The sequence below is a fragment of the Phocoena phocoena genome, chromosome 9 (genome assembly GCF_963924675.1).
Source record: "Phocoena phocoena chromosome 9, mPhoPho1.1, whole genome shotgun sequence".
Lineage (NCBI taxonomy): Eukaryota > Metazoa > Chordata > Mammalia > Artiodactyla > Phocoenidae > Phocoena > Phocoena phocoena.
The window spans coordinates 60,451,006-60,467,236 of NC_089227.1; the positions used below are offsets into that span (position 1 = coordinate 60,451,006).

Below are 16,231 nucleotides of genomic sequence, written 5' to 3' on the forward strand. Positions count from 1 at the left end.
TCCTGGCAGAAGCCGAGGGAGGCTGCCTGTTCCTGGGGGCTCCATCAGTCAGCCCCCTTTGGGCCCCCAGCCTCCAGCCTCAGACTTAGTTCATGGGGCTCAAACAGAGCGTGTTTCAGCCCTGGTTCCCTTCAGGACAGCCTTAGACTAAACAGAAGCCTCCAAATACGCTTAAATCCTGCCCGCTCTGGGCCTCCAGGAAACGGTCTGGCTGAGGCATCACAAGGACCCTTCAGGGCCTGGCAGAATCACTCAGTTACTCTCCCCCTCTGTTCTGGCCCTCAGATGCCTAGGATTGGATTAATCACACATCTCTGTTGCTTAATTAACATTCTCAGTATTGACCTTTGCAGAGCCTGCTCATGGGCCTCCCTCTTGCCTTTCCTTCCTGATTTCCCTTTAGCCTCATGCTACACTCCCATGAGCCTTGTCTCTGTAAGCAGCCACTCTCACGTATTTAGTGGTTTCTTTCTGCTTGTGTGTGCTCTTGCAAAAATCCTTAGTGTTGTTTTGTGTGCATGTGTTTATAATGGATGTAAATCGTGTTGTGTTACACATCCCATTTGCTTTCTTACTCTCTCTACCCAGAGCCATGTTTTCAACACCCGTGCGTGTTGCTGGGTGAACATCTGGTCTTTATTTCAGGTGTTTTTGTAAGACCATGGTCACAGGGTGGCTTTTTTAGAGACCCTAACTAAGAAAGGTTCTCATTTAAATTCCAGACTTGTTTAAAAATTTTGTTTCACCCTGAAGGTAAAATCTGTCTCCATCTCAGTGGACCGAGCCTCGTGCTGTGCCTGGTCCTCCTCCAGGGGAGAAAAGGAGGCTGTAGAATAAGATTTATGGCACGTGTTCTGGGGATGTTGGCCTTTGCACACCGTCTCAGAAGATGCGGGGCGGGGACTGTGACGTTTCTGTAGTCCCAGATGCACAGAATTATGGCAGGCAATGTTGGTTTCTATACAGCGTGGCGTGCTTTTTAAATAAGCATTTAATCTTGGGGAAAGGGGGATGGAAAAAGTCTCCAGAGGCTCTCTGGAGACCGGCCTGCCCAGCTTTGCCAGCATCGTTGCCTTGGGCTGGTTTCACTTGGGTCCTGCATCTGAGGGTTCTGGTAGATGCTGCGGCAGTGCGTATGGTGGCGAGAGGGAGCCTCACTGGCTGGGAAGGCACAGGCTGATGCTGACAACACCCACGCTGGGACCCTCTCTGGGCCTCAGTCACCCCAGCTATGAGAATGTGACTTAGTTTCCCTTCTGGCTGGAGGTCCAGGGAGGTCTGACTGGCAGGATGGCCGAGCAATTAGGAGTTGGCCTGGGTTTATGTTCTATCTCTGCAACTTGCCATCTGTGTGACTTTTGGTCAGTTACTTAACTTCTCTAAGCTTCAGTTTCCTCATCTTTAAATGGGATGATGATACTCTCTCGTGGAAGCTGTTCTGGGGCTTAGATGATAAAACACAGATGGTAAGTAAATGAAAACCATGATAGTGATAATCTATTATAACTATTATTATTCTCGCAGGAAGGGCGGCACTTTCTTGCCTAATTCCGCCCTCTTCATGTTTGTCTTCAGGGGGACAGATCTGTGGGTCACGCCCACCTTTCGTAAGAATTGTGTCTGAGCCAAGCTCTTCTGGGCCTGACTCGCAGCTTAGGCCTAGGCCCTTGTTTCTGCATGTCCACGAGCAGAGCTTTCTAGCGGACTGATAGCCAGGTCCCATCTGCCAGCATCCTGGGACCAGCGTGGGGTGACACGGAGCAAGGGCTCTCACTCTGCCTTTCTCCTTCTGATGAAGGCTTGGGAGCCTCAGCAGGGACAGGGGGTGGGTGGTGGAGGAGCCCTCCTCTCATTCCAGCCACCTCAAGACTCATCAGTGTCCTGAGTGTTAAACGGCTTCCTAGTCTGTTCTCTGTGAGTCATAACAAGGAGCTCACGTGGCCACGGTTGTCTTTCAGAGGATGTGGAGGATGAATTCCTAAGGGAAGAAGTCATCCTGTCTCCAGTGCCATCGATACTCAAGCTGCAAGTAGAGTCAAAGCCCATCGACCTCTCAGTGGCAAAGGTGGGTGTCAGTTGAAAAGTGCCAGGTGATGTGTCTGGATTTGAGTTGGTGTGAATTGAAGGCATCTGGGTTTGAGTTGGTGTGGATGAGGTGATTTTCTTTTTTTTTTTTTTTTTTGGTGGTACGCAGGCCTCTCACTGCCATGGCCTCTCCTGTTGCGGAGCACAGGCTCCGGACGCGCAGGGCCAGCGGCCATGGCTCACGGGCCCAGCTGCCCCGCGGCATGTGGGATCTTCCCGGACCGGGGCACGAACCCGTGTCCCCCGCATCGGCAGGCGGACTCCCAACCACTGCACCACCAGGGAAGCCCGATGAGGTGATTTTCATCTCTCTGGCTCCATTCATCCTGTTATAATCTCTCAGTCACTGTTAAAATGGAAATTTGCATGTGATGTGGAAGAAAACCTGAACGGAGAGTCAGGAAAACAAGGGCCTAGTCCTGGCATCTCCCTCTCCTTCTCTGAGACAAGAGGTGAGGATACAACCTCCTCCCATTCACACATTCCGGAATCCAGCTTTTCTGTTGGTCCAGAGCTCTGCTTCACCATGTCCGCAACCAGTAACTCCAGGGTTGCGATGGGAACGGGATAACTGTCCTCATTAACTTGACTGTGCTCCCGCACTGGTCCCCTGAGCTGGGCTCAGGCTGGGCTGCAGTGAGGGAAGGACAGGGAAGTGTTACCGATTCCTCAGCACCACCTGGGTTCACACCAGTGACCTCCTGGAGTCACAGGACTTCGGGAGCCGGTTCCTGGCCTCAGCAGCCTCCTCTGTGGGGATGTCCTGGATTCCTCACCATCTCTGCTGCCATAGGGCCTCGCCCTTCTCCGTGGCCAGTGGTTCCTGCGGGATGGAATGCTGCCCCTGCTGTCCTCCACTGGCTTTTCAGCCGGGGTCCAGGAGGGAAAAATAAAACTCCTGGGGACACAGCTGACCCTGTTCTCTTCCTGCTTACCAAGTATTTACTTGGCACGCAGATGAAAAGTCAAAGGTTTTTCTAGAGGTTTTGTCCCTCCCCATCCTTCTCCTCCTTTTCCCTTCCTTCTTTTGAAACCACAGGGAGAGGGTCAGACACAGCTAAGTAGCCCCAGGCCTGGGAGTAAGAGCTCTGGTTGTCTGTAGCCACAGGGCTGATTCTTTGCAGTGGGTACCGCTATTTGGTGAAGGGTCCTCAGAGGCCTCTAAAGACCACGCAGTAGTAGCATCTCCAAAAGCAGCTGAAAAAAACCGAGGCCCACACAGAGAAAGGAGGACCCAGGACACGTGGTGTTCACAGCCACAGCAAGCAGGACCCAGGTTTCCAGGCTCGTAACCCTGTGACCTGGCAACCATACTGTGCCTAGCTGGGAGCTGTCATTCTGTGATTGAGAGAATAGACACGGGCTTCAGCCGGAAAACTCAAGGTCCTATCGTTTCTAGGCCCTTGGGAAACTCAGTCCAAATACATCGATGATCGTAGTTGGTGCAAGAAGGGGAACCAAGCCCTGACAGATGAATTTACCCACCCCTCTCTCCTGTGTGCCACTAGCCCACATGTGATGACGTGTAGGCAGACGCTCTGTCACAGAGATTTTCCTTGTACTTAGTGAAAAGAAAAAAAAGAACCGATTCTAGAGGGAAACGTGAGTCTGTAGGAAAGATATGACCTGCAAAGAGACGGTCTGAGCGGGTAGTGACAGAATCCACGTGCTGGCCCTTCAGATACTCCCGGATGTAGAATCATGGCGGAGAGAGAAGAGGCAGCCGGCGTGGGGAAGGGGCAAGTGGAGATGAGGCTCTGCTTTCCCATCCACGGGCTGGTCAGTGGGGAGGGGTTGGCACTTTCTGGGGCTCTGGAGGGTGAGGCTTGGGTTGATGGGAGATCCGTATCAGCCAGCAGTTTTGAGAACACAGAGCTGTGAAGAAATGGAGGGGCTGCCTTGGGAAGTGGTGGGAACCCTCTTCACTTGGTGGTTGGAGTGTTCAAGCCAAGTTTATGGGGGGACCACTCTCGGGTGATGTTGCAGAGGAGATCCTTACATGTGGGAAGGGGTTGTACCAGTGTGGGGTTGGCAAACTTTTTCTGTAAAGGGCTACTACGTAGTGTATTTTTGCCTCTCGGTGGCATCCACGCAGCTCCGCCATTGTAATGTAAAAGAAAACACAGACAATATGTAAACACATGGGCATTACTGTGTTTCAATAAAACTTTATTTACAAAGCAAGTGGAGGGTCGGATTTGGCGTATGGGTCACAGTTTGTCAGAGCACCAGTTCTCAAACTTGGCTGTACGTTGGAATCACCTGGGGAGCTTTTAATAGTACAGATACCAGCGTCCGACGCCCAGGGGTTCTGCTTTAGTTGGCCCGGCACGGGGCCTGAGTGTCAGGATTGTTCAGGGCTCTGTAGGTAATTATAACGTGCGGTCAAGAACCTCCCAGGTCTTTTGTAAAACTAAAATTTTGTGTATCAAGGAACTTCTAAGGAAGCTCAAAAGATTTTGGCCTGGGTCAGCACAGGCTGGTAAGGTTTACAGATACTCCAGAGGTAAGACCCTGAGGGTCCATTTTCTCTGTCCTCAAATATGAGAAGAATGGGTTTGCAAAATAAAAAGAAAACAGATTACCCTGCTGGAAAACAGACTACCCTGCTAGAACTCAAGACCAGCTCCTGTGGGAATGCGAACACCCAGCAGTGTACTGTTGTTTGCTTTTAAAACAACCGATACAATTCTCTCTTCTTTTGACAGGACATAAAGACCATTCTGTTTGGTTCCAGCTTTTGCTGTTTCAACGAAGAATGGAAACTTCAGAATTTTTCCTTTAACGACTCAGCATCATTAAGATACGGCATCGTGCAGAACAAGGCAGGTTGTTTTTAAGTGCCCCCGGGGACCCTGCTGTGGGCCCATCATGGACAGGGGCACACGTCCCCCAGTTTGGTAAATCCTGTGGGTGTTGCCTGCGCCAGCCCCTCATTTGCTGAGTTGTCACCCAGGGCAGGAACTTCACGTGTGGCTGGCAGAGCAGAGCGGGGCAACATGACCGCTGCCGTGAGGGGTGCGTGATGCCGGAGGGGACAGGGAGCAGGAGGGGGCCTGTGTCCGCTCAGGGGTACCAGAGAGGGTCCTTAAGCTGAGTACTGAGAGACGATTTTGCAGGTAGAGCTGGAGAAAGGATACTGGAGGCAGAGGGCAGCATAAACAAAGGGAGGCCGTGTGAAAATACAGGGACTGCAGGAAGGGGCAAAAGTACCAAGCGTGAGGACCAGAAGTGTGCGGGGAGGATATGATATAAGACAGGGAAATGGAGGTAGATTGTGGCAGGATTTGAACATGGCTTATACACAGTTGCCAAGATACACATTTTCAGGGCCAGAAGATAGCTGTAAAATCCGGCAGCTTATCCCGGTTCCGTTTCTCAAGCCCCAGGAGCCTCCCCCTGCCCCACACTGCCTGAGGAAGAACCCCAAGACCACCCACTTCTGCCCCTAACTTGGCCAAGTCAGCACATCTTCTTGCACCCCGAGTTCAAGGGCACCCACGGCCCCTGCTCTGACAGTCCTTGTACTTGTTGATGCCTACAGGGGTGAGCTCCTCAAGGAGCCCTCTCCCTCCAAGTCACACCTACTAGGTGCTGAGGCAGGCCACTGGCCGGGGAACAAGACTGCTTACACAAGCGGAGGCTGCCCAAGGGGCTCGCTTCTGGCTGAGATGGTCAGGGAAGCCTTCCTGGAGGAGGAGGCCTTTAGGATGGGCCTTGAAGGCTGGGTAGACAATTGACACCGTCAGCCTGTGGACACGGAAACATGTCTCTGGATGCCTGGACACCCGTGGTGACAGCCGCTGACGGGTTGTGAAGAGTCACTTTCCCCCCATCACACACCACAGACTTTGCTCCTTCCTCTAGCGATGGGCACCTGGGCCTCTGTCACCCCCTCTCTGTGACTCAGGGTCAGCACTTCACAGAAGTAGTCACCACGCAGGAGACCCCTGTTTGAGGCTCTATAACCTGTTGGAGGAGGCTGGTTCCGGAGGAACAGGTGGCCCTGCCCTGGGTCCGTTCTTACAGGCACTGACGCGCGTCCTTCTTTGCAGGGTGGTCCCTGTGGGGTTCTGGCAGCTGTCCAAGGCTGTGTCCTACAGAAACTCCTGTTTGAAGGAGATAGCGGAGCTGACTGTGCTCGGTAAGTCAGCGCTCATTCTGGCAATAGCTTCTCTTCCCAAGGCTTCTCCTCACTGTCCAGAAAAAATAAGCAAGGAAATGTGTGTTTGTTCCCTGATATTTCCCGTCTTCTGGAAAGGGGAAATGGTGGCTGGCTAACAGGGCCAGCGCTGACCAGTTTAAATGACCTGCATGCCATTTGTTTCTAAGAGCAGGGAGGCTTGTTAAGTCCTGTGCCACATGGGAAGTGGCAGTTGGAACAGCACTGAAACTCAGGCCACCCCCTCCTCAGGAGTGGAGCACAGCAACCACCAAATCCCATCTACACCCAGGTCAGCCTGCTGACCCCTCCACTGAGCCCAGGTCTCCCCTCCCTCCCCTCGTTCCCCCACCTCTGCTCACAGCCATCTCCACACGGTCCAGCCAGACCTGCAGGATACAGTTTCCTCCCCTTGGCCATTCTGTCTCCACCTCACACGCTGAGTGTTTGCACACAGCCCTTCATTCTCATCCTTACTGCCTCCGCAGACATTTCTGGAACATTCTCTCTGCGGATACCGGTGATTCAGAGAGGAATAGACGCATTCTCTGTTCTCCCGAGTGCTCTGTGAGGTTGAGGGATGGAGAGGAATCCATAATCCTACCTTGCGGTTGGTGCTCAGGTAGAAGGATTATCGAGGGGCTACCCAAGGCTGGGGCCAGCTCGGCTGGTTTGAGGAGGCAGCCCTCTTACCTTAAGCAGTAACTATGTGTCCAGTGGCACTGAGTCACCCTCAGATTTACAGAACTTCTGGCACTTGCCTTTCTTTTTTAGTTCAAATCTAATATACATACAGAAGAGTACACAACTCAAAGAAGGGTACAACTCACGTATGTTCTGCTTACTGAATTATTGCCAAATCACACACCCATGAACACAGCACCCAGATCAAGGAAGAAACTATTTCCAGCTCCCTGGAAGCATCCTCCTGCCCAGTAGATACCTCCATTCTCTTCTCCAAAGTTGTGATTAAGCGGATTTGAAAATCACAGCTTAGTTTTGACAACTCCTGAACTTGAATTCAAGGGGCTTGCCTTTTTTTTTTTTTTTTGAAGACAACAAGGCCCATCCCCCATTTATTCACGTTCAAATTCCTGGGAAAGAGACTAGTTCCCCAGACATCCGGGCCAAGCTTGTACAAAACGAAACACATTTTACCAGCTTAGAGGATGTGGCCTTAGACAGGATTCAAGTGAAGGTGGCTTTTCATGCTGGGCATTTCAGAATTTGTCCGATAATATGATTTGTTTAATTACTTTACAAAGTAACAGTCAAGGCGCTTGGTTTCAAGCTGAAAGATGCTAACCATAAGCATAGCGGAACTACAGCCAGAAGCCCAGCGACACAACATTTGCACAGCAAGGTCTGACCTTGTGCTGTTCTCCTCCCCAGTGCCTGCTCTGGAGTCCAGTCCAGCGAAGTGCGGCCCACACAGTGAGCGTCCGATGGTCAGGGACGCTCCTGGCTGGCTGGTTGGCTGGGACTGGCTAAGCGAGGGACCTCTGGCTGCCTGCCCTCTAAGGGCGCAGGGACCCTCTCCGAGCACATATGCACCTCCACTCCTACCTTCCCTCCTTGCACTGGAGAGGGGCGCGCGGGGAGGACTTAATAGGCGCTTGGAGGGCGTGCGGGCTTCAACAAGGCAGCTGCGGCCTTGCCCTCATGGCACCTACGACTGAACATGAGAGCCAGATGAACAGGAGGTCCCAGGGGGACGTGCAGGGAGCTCAGGGCCCACCCGGACGTGAAGAGGGTCAGGCAGGCTTGCTGGAGGAGTGACATCTTAATCTTACTGAGATCCGGAGGATGAGCAGGGCTCCTGACTGGCTTCGCACACACCCTCGCACAGGCTTGTTCCTCCCTCGATTTCTCCTTTCCCAGCAAATCCCTCGGCCTCCTTCCCTGGCTCCTCACGCACAGAGGCCATGGCCTCAGGGCCGCCTTCCCCGACCTCCCCAGACGCTGCCTGCAAGGCCCCCACCATTGGATGCCCTCTTTATCCAAGTCATTACCTGTCCATTGTCTGTGCGCCAGAACACAAGCCCCCCTGAGAACAGGGGCCTTCCTAAGCTGCCTGGGCCGTAGCCAGTCCCTGGTATCCAGCCCCAGGCCTAGTGCACAGAAGAGGCCCTCAGAACTTTTGTTGAATGAACGCACGGGACAAACATATGAGTTATCCAGACTGACTGGGAGGGAGGGGATAGTATTCCAGTAAGGAGAACAACATGTGCAGAGGCCTGAGGGCAGGGAGTGGCCAGGGCAGAGTGTAGGGGGCAGGGCGAGACCCGGGCCAGGCTGCCAGAGGGCCCTTGGGGCCCAGTGGCTTGCTCAGGTCAAGCCTTGGCCTTGGCCCTCGTGGGAGGTGTTTGATAATTCATTTCAGCCCCCACGTCCGTTCAGAGCTGCTTTTGAACGTGGACTTTGGACTTCTTGGGGGAAGTTGTAGATCATTTCCCAGCAGTCAGGGAGGGGTGTATAAGTTGGTTCCCGGAAGGGCCGTTTCTGCCCAGGGCACAAGGCAGGCTTGGCTCCTTGTCGCCCGCCCTACAGTCCCACTAAGGGGATGTGACAGCCTCTGGATCCCCAGGCACGTCCTCGGGAGAGAGTTCTGCTCGCCACACCTGAGAGGGGAGCTAGGGCTTGGAAGGCGGAAAGCCGTTCAGTCTGGGGGCCCAAGACGGGCTCTGGGCAGAAAGAAAACTGTACCAGCTGTGGGAAGAAGAGTTGGGGCCAGCCTAGATTGAAGGCCCTCGGAGGCCGGGCTGGTGGGGCAGGAGGGGAGGAGACTGGAAGGGGCTGCTGGCTGCTGGGAGCTATGTGTGGGGTGTGCCTGGTGGGAAGGAGCCCCGCTCTGGGGGAAGGCTGCCTGGATGGGCCAGAGGAGGCCTGTGCCGAGCAGCCGGGAGAGCTCGGCCTGCTGGCCAGGCAGGGTCCCGCCCACGGGAAGCGCGGAAGGGTTCATGCTGCAGAAGAGTGACCTCACCTCTCTTTGGAGTCCCACAACCGTGGGTGCTCCTCGTAAGTCCCTCCCCTGTGGCACCTCCACGCCTGCGGCCCCAGGCCCTGCACCCAGAGCTGCTGTCCATGCAGACCGAGCGTACTGGTCTGGCTTCCTGCTGGTGCTGGTGGTCGAGCAGGCCCAATAGTGGGCATCCTTCCCACCCATCCGAGAGGGAGGGGCGGAGAGCTTGGCCCAGTGACCCGGCTGCTCTCGCTGAAAGTGCCTCAGGGGACTCAGGGAGACCGGGCTCCCCGAGGCACCAGCTGGGGGAGGTCCCGGTGGTGATGGGCTGTGGGCAAGGAGTACCGGCTGCCTCCACACCCCCCATCCTATGTCTCCTCCTCTGGCTTCCGCTGCTGTGGACCTAGCTCTGCTGAGGCATGAGCCTGCCTCGGGGCTGGAGGCCGACTGGGGGTGAGAGGAGAGAGTCCTCCTGGGTTCAGGCCAGGACTTGGGTCAAGCAAAGGCCAGGGGAGTGAGGGGCCGGGGCCTGGGGCTGGCAGCCGAGGGGGGAGGTGAGAGCGGAGTCTGGTCGCCGTTTGCTGAGGTGAGGCCTACAGGTTGGAGGCCACAGAAGGTCGTCCTTGCCAAGTGGGTGTCGGTGCAGCCTATAGGTGCCCGTGCTGAGGCTGTGGGGAGTGCCCAGCTCTGTGGTCCTTAGCTTGTCCCAGGATGGCGGTTGCTGAAGAGAGCACTGGACCAGCCAGAGACCTGAATTACAGTTGTGGGCCAGCAAGGCCTCACTTTCTCCATTTGTGAATCTCTGTCCTGCCCAAGTCTGACTCAGTAAGGAAATGCAAACCAAATCCTTTGTAAATCAAGGGCTGTGCAAGTGGGTGGGACCTTGAGATCGCCTGCTGTGGTACATATGGGGAAACTGAGTCCCGGAGAGGGAAGGATGCTTGTCCAGGTTCACACCTGACCTCCGGGGCAGAGCCAAGCACGTCTGTCACACCACACTGTGCCCTAGAAGAGACTCTGAGCCCCAGGCGAGCCAGAGAGGCCAGGAGGGGCTGGTGCCGGGAAGCTGAGTGTCATGGGCTTGAAACACCCGAGGGCTGGACACCCACCCAGATGGACTCTCAGTGACCAAGGTGCAGCTCTTTAGGCTCTGTAGTTTACGAAGGGCTTCTAGGCAGAACCTCCCCATTTTTCCTAATTTGGGAAAAAAAAAAAATGAGAAGAGTACAGAAGAGTAATATGGCAAACCCCTGGGGACCTGCTGCCTCGTGTGAGGAAAGGATGACATTCGACATCCCTGCGGGAACCTCTCGCAGCCCGGCGCCCCTGGTTTCCTTGATTCATTTGTACGATCTTAATATTGATTGTTTGGGTCATGGATGTCGCTGCACAGGCTGGTGTGCTGAGCTGGGTTTGAGCCTTCAGTACTCCCTTTTGACTCTAAATTCTAAGATTTCAGAAATGAACCGGTTTAAAAAAAAAAAAAAAAGGAAGAAAAAAGCAGGAAAGCCCCTCTGTTCTCTTTAGGAGCACTGCGTGGGCCCTCATGTCACACAGAGGCGGCACCGGCAGCTGCTGAATGCTGGGCGCTTTGGGAGCTCCGGGACCAGGACCGGTGGGCCTTCCTGCACTGGGTCTGCAGGCCTGGGCGGGCGTGGCCCCCTGCTTGCCATCTCCCCGCACGAGGCTGAGTGTCATGAGCTTGAAGCCCCCGAGGGCTGGACACCCACCCAGATGGACTCCCAGTGACCAAGGTGCAGCTCTTTAGGCTCTGTAGTTTACGAAGCCGCACGAGGATGTGACTGCGGCCTCCAGGGAAATCATGCTGAAATAATGGCTTCTTGGCAGAGGTGGTGTTTTTTCTGCAGGACTGTCTGGCTTCATTAAGACTCATCCCATCAGGCCGGCAGCCGGCCTCTCCTCAACTGGGGACGGCAGAGCCGGGCGGCAGGGCTCGGTGTTTTTCCACTTGAGGAGGGCTGTGCCAGCCGGCTCGGCTCGTGGGAAGCGATGGTGAGCCTCGTTCCGCTGTGGGCTCGGGGAGCGCCACAGGCAAGGGAGCTGTCCTCTCGCCTCTACTTCCCTTTTCAACTGGGGAAGTCGAGGCCCAGAGAAGGAGGGGCACTTGCCCAAGGCCCCTCTGGACCCATTAGCGGAGCCAGGCTTGGAACCCAGGTCTGGTGGTCCCCAGGCCAGCTCTGGCAGAGTTTGACCCCGAAAGGGGGCAGAAAGGTCTGCAGTCACTCACCAGCTTCTGATTCTTCTATAGGCTCAGACTAGCGGGCACGTCAGGGTGGACTGGTGAGCCTGTTTTGAGTTAATGAGGGTACAAACATCTTTTTAATCTGAAAGACTTGGGTAATTAAGCCAAACACAGGATGTATTACTTCCTGACGCCCATCGCCCACCCTTAGACAAATCCTGCACTTCTTCTTTGAGGTATTAGACTCTTTTAAAGAAACTTCTCTTGGTGCGAGAGGCCGGCCAGGTGCTAGATTCGCGGTAGGGGTTGGATGAGCGCGTGCGTGACTGATGGAGTGCATGCAGGACCACCCTGGTCACCCTGGTGAAGGTGGAGGCGGGCGATTCACTGCAGCGCCTCCCTCCTCCCTCTTGTCATCCGCACGCACCCCAGCCCTGAATACCCTGTGGCCGGTTACCTGGCAGAAGGGCCGGGCTGGAATGATGCTTGGGGGCATCTGGCCCAGGGTCTGCATTTTGGACATTCATCTCCTTGGAATCACAACCCATGGTAGTGGACTCCGTCATCCCCAGAGCTTGTTTCCTGCCCCACCCCCATCCAGGTGACCGCCAGTCGTGTCAGTCCCACCTCCGGAGCACCAACGCCCATCCCCTGCCCAGGACTGGGGTGCCCTGCTCCTCAGCTGAGCTGTACGGCCAGGGCCTGACCAACACTGCTGCTTCATCTTGCCCTCCCTCCTGTCCTCACTGTACATACTCATCACAGGCTCCTCCTACAGCACAGGTGTGACCAGGGCACTCCCCAGCTAGATCCCTCGACATGGGCAGGAGCGGGGCAAAGTTATGCCTGGATTGTATCCTCTGTCTAGAATGTCCGTGCTGGAACACCTCCAGACGGAGCTACCAGGTCACCTTGCAAACATTCACTATGGTCCACACTAACTTACTGAAGCGGGTAACGCTTGCCTGAACACTTCTCAGCGCAGCCACAAGTAAGATGTTAAAAACCAACATATACTAAGTACTTATCGCATGCCAGGCACTGTTAGAAGCCCTTCACACGTATTACTTCATTAATCATTAAAACCACCCTGTGAAGGAGGTGCTATTATTGTCCCCTTTTAAAAGGGGGAAACTGAGGCACAGAGACTAAATGATTCACCCAAGGTCACACAGTTAGTAAAAACTGGACAAAGTGAAACAGCAGTGAGGGAAGAAGGAGAGCGTGCCGAGGTGGAACCAGCCACCTCGAGCTCCTGGTGTTGGGGACCAGCATCCCTTTGCCTCTGAGCCCATCTTTCCTGCACCTGCGACGCTATCAAGAGATCTGGCTCCTGGGCCCGGCCTATCTTCCAGGTCTCACAGGCTCTAATTTACAGACCCTCTGAACTTCCGTGTTTCTACACAGAAGTTCTCATTCTTTTCATTGGCTTCCATTTAGTCTCTCCAACCTTCCCTGTGTCTTCTCCAGCATGCCCTTCCCTGCGTCAGCTCCAGACACAGCTTTCCAGAAAACAGTAGCACTGGGAGAAGTGCGGTGGTTGGGCCTGGGTTCCACTCCTGGCTCAAGGCCTTGGGGAAGCCCCTTGCCCTCGCTGGCCTTCGCCTCCGCACCCGGATCCTTTCTCCTTTGTCCGATGAGCCCTGCTTTCCAGGCCCTCCTTGGTCCTTGGCAGCCTCTCCTGAATCCCAGAGCAATGTTTCCTCACCTTTGTTTTCATAGTTGACAGTGGCCCAGGGCCAGTGCTTCCCGAATCTCAGGTGCCCGGTTTGCTGGTGGTGTGGTAGCTGTTTCCAGAGGAGCAGGCAGGCTTCCTGAGGCTGCAGACGGTACCAGGCAGTCTGCGTCTCATTGAGTTAGAAGCATTGCCTGGTGTCAGCGGCTTGTCGTCACTTTCACATCAGATATAGGGAGTTCACCGTCCTGTGAACTCTCTGGCCGCAGCCAAAGTGGGCACTTGACGTTTCCATAAAGACAACAGCAATGGGTACGCTTTACTGAGCATTCTCCACATGCCAGGCACTGGGCCACGGACCTTACACAGATCATCTCATTTAAAGCTCCCAACACGATGAAGGAGGTACTACTGCCCCAGCCAGTCTAGGGATGGGGAAACTGAGGGACCCTATGTCACGTTGCCTACCACTTTAAAGTCACTGGACCACAACGGCCTAGGTGCAGACGGCTGGCTCTGTGGCCCACGGACTGGGCCGTGACCACATGCCGCCCACCATGGTGACCTGTGTCCTGGTCTCCGGGTTCTCCTCTCCTATCCTGGAGAGGAAGGACAAACACCAGTTTTCACCTGCTCCCCACCCAACAGCTCAGCCTAGAGCTTTGGGTACTTGGTGACTGAAAACATGAAAGCTCCCTCTACGTTGCTGGGAGCCCTGGCGTCAAGCCCCTTTTGTTTGTTAGGTAGTGAGACACTCAGACACTCAGCCTGCCTTGATAGGAATTTAAGAAAACTTCCCAGAATCCAGGGGTGGGCAAGAAGCACAGCTCTGTAGAGCCCTGGAGACGGAAAGAGCGTCTGTACGTGACTATTGCTTCCTCTGTCTTTCTCATGGACTTCATGCACTAAGGGCCTGGCCTCTTCGTTGCCGTTTTTATGGTAAGAGGTCTCTCTGCCTTTTTTTTTTGCGGTTCACGGGCCTCTCACTGTTGCGGCCTCTCCCGTTGCGGAGCACAGGCTCCGGATGCGCAGGCTCAGCGGCCATGGCTCACGGGCCCAGCCGCTCCGCGGCACGTGGGATCTTCCCGGACCGGGGCACGAACCCGTGTCCCCTGCATCGGCAGGCGGACTCTCAACCACTGCGCCACCAGGGAAGCCCCTCTCTGCCATTTTTGACACCACTGACTGCCTGTCCTTCTCCAGCCCTTTTGCTCCCAAGACTAACGGCCCATCTCCGAGCTCTGCCCTTCCCGCCTGACTCCCCTGCCTCTCCCACGCGCTGGAGTTCCACGAGGCTCCAGCCTTGGCTGCCGCCTCTGCCCTCCTCATCCTCTCTCTGGGAAATCTTAGCCATGCAGGGTGCCGAGGACCCCTCACACGCTGCTGGTTCGTAAGCCTCTACTCAGCCCGAGCCGCTCTCCTGGGCTTTTAGAGCGACAGCTTCACCAGGGCATCCCACGTGCACCTCCAGCTGCGCCCCACCCCCGTCCCCGTCCCGTCGTCTCACGGGCACCTCCACCTGCGTCCCCCCCTCGCCGTCCCAGCCCCGCCGTCCCACGTGCACCTCCAGCTGCCCACGCCACCCCTCCCCCGTCCCCACCCCCCGTGTTCCCCATTTCAGTTGGTGGCACCACCATGCACTCAGCAGAAGCCCAGCGTCATCCCGAATTCTCCCTTCCCCACGTCCCCACGCCCTGTGTCCAAGTAACCGGAAAGTCAGGATACTTTCCCCTCAGCACTCATGGTCTGGTCTCCTGTCAGCTGGGGGAGCGCGGGGCACCTGCTTGCGTGAGCCGCTGTCTCCAGGGGCTTGGGCATCGGGGCTGGCCAAGGCTGGGCGGGGCAGGGCGGTGCCCCTGCCTGGGATGGCAGCAGTTCCGGGCTCAGTCCCCTGGGCTTTGTCAGAACCCGCAGCCTTTTCTCCCACCGCTCCAGGCCCTGCCGAGTCTCCAGAGGCCCACTCGCTCCCGTGGGTGATTTCCTCAGCCTGTTCCTCCTGCCAGGGCCCCTCCCTCACAGCTCTTCCCTTGGTCTTCATCTGCAGAGGCCCTCCTCCCAGGCTCTGCCCGAGCCCCTGGGCCGCAGGGCTCCGCTGGGCAGCAGAGGAGAGGACAGGCCATCTTCCATAGGGCTGCGCTGTCTCTGATGTCTGTCCCCATAGGCATAAACACACTTCCCTTTTCGTCCTCAGGCAGCTGCAGCCTTCAAACGCCCTTAGGACCCGCTGCCTGGCCCTGGCCATCGCGGACATTGTGTGGCGGGCTGGAGGCCACAAGAGAGCCGTGGTCACACTGTAAGTGCTTCCCTGGGCTGTGTTGCTACCACTCCACCTCGGGCGGGCACAGCTACAGGCCAGCTGGCTGTGCGCTTTCCTGTCCTTGGGGAAATCATCGTCTCACACAGGCCGTCTGTGCCTGAGGACCGTGTCTGTGTCCTCCCAGACCCCTGCCCTGTGCTCCAGGCCAGGAGGAGACCAGAGAGTTGACCTGATGTGCTGGGCAGCCCCACACCAGGGGAGGGCCAGCCCTCCACATGGCTCCGGTCGAGAGGGGTCAGATCTGGGGATCCCTCTCTACAGGGGGTGCTGGCGGATGTAACCAGCCTGAGAAAACCCATGCCCCCATCCCCGGCCCGCCACCGGCAGCTTGCTCCCCTCTCCATTTCTCTGATCCGGAGGCCTCGGAAAGCAGCCTCTAGGTCGACCCAGTCATTTGTACTGCTCCCCCAAGTCCCCAAAGCACACTCCTATTTGCTCTGTCACTTGGATCCCCGTTCCAGTGAGGAGACTCAGGGAGGTGAGAGATCAGCGGTGGAGCCAGTGCAGTCTTCTCTGCTACCTCTGTCCTACTGGTGGAGGATACCATCCTCGTAATCTATGTGGATGGTCTGCCGGCTTTTCAGCCTGACCCTTCAGAGTGGAAGCATCACGTCATCCCAGCTGTGTGGCTAAGCTTTAGTCAAGGGGGTGCCCTTTGGATACAAGGGCCACACCCTGGAAGGGGGCACAGTGGTCAGTAGAGCACAGAACTTAAGAGACTCCAAAGGCTGACCCCCAGTGCTGTTGCTTGTTGGCTCTGTGACCTTGACTAACCGAGTCGACTTCTCTGTGCCTAGCCTGTTTACTCACCTGGAAGATAGGGGTGA

The 16,231-nt window shown here is 55.8% G+C and overlaps 1 protein-coding gene across 2 annotated transcripts in view; it reads left to right on the plus strand.

The window, feature by feature from the left end:
- Positions 1-16,231, plus strand: part of MINDY4 (MINDY lysine 48 deubiquitinase 4) — a 113,891-nt gene that overhangs the window by 57,636 nt on the left and 40,024 nt on the right. For both annotated transcript variants that reach the window (XM_065884474.1, XM_065884476.1), the window contains exons 7-10: positions 1,959-2,065; positions 4,794-4,910; positions 6,141-6,229; positions 15,279-15,380. In XM_065884474.1, the coding sequence (XP_065740546.1) occupies positions 1,959-2,065; positions 4,794-4,910; positions 6,141-6,229; positions 15,279-15,380 (415 nt within the window). The remainder of the gene's footprint in view (positions 1-1,958; positions 2,066-4,793; positions 4,911-6,140; positions 6,230-15,278; positions 15,381-16,231) is intronic.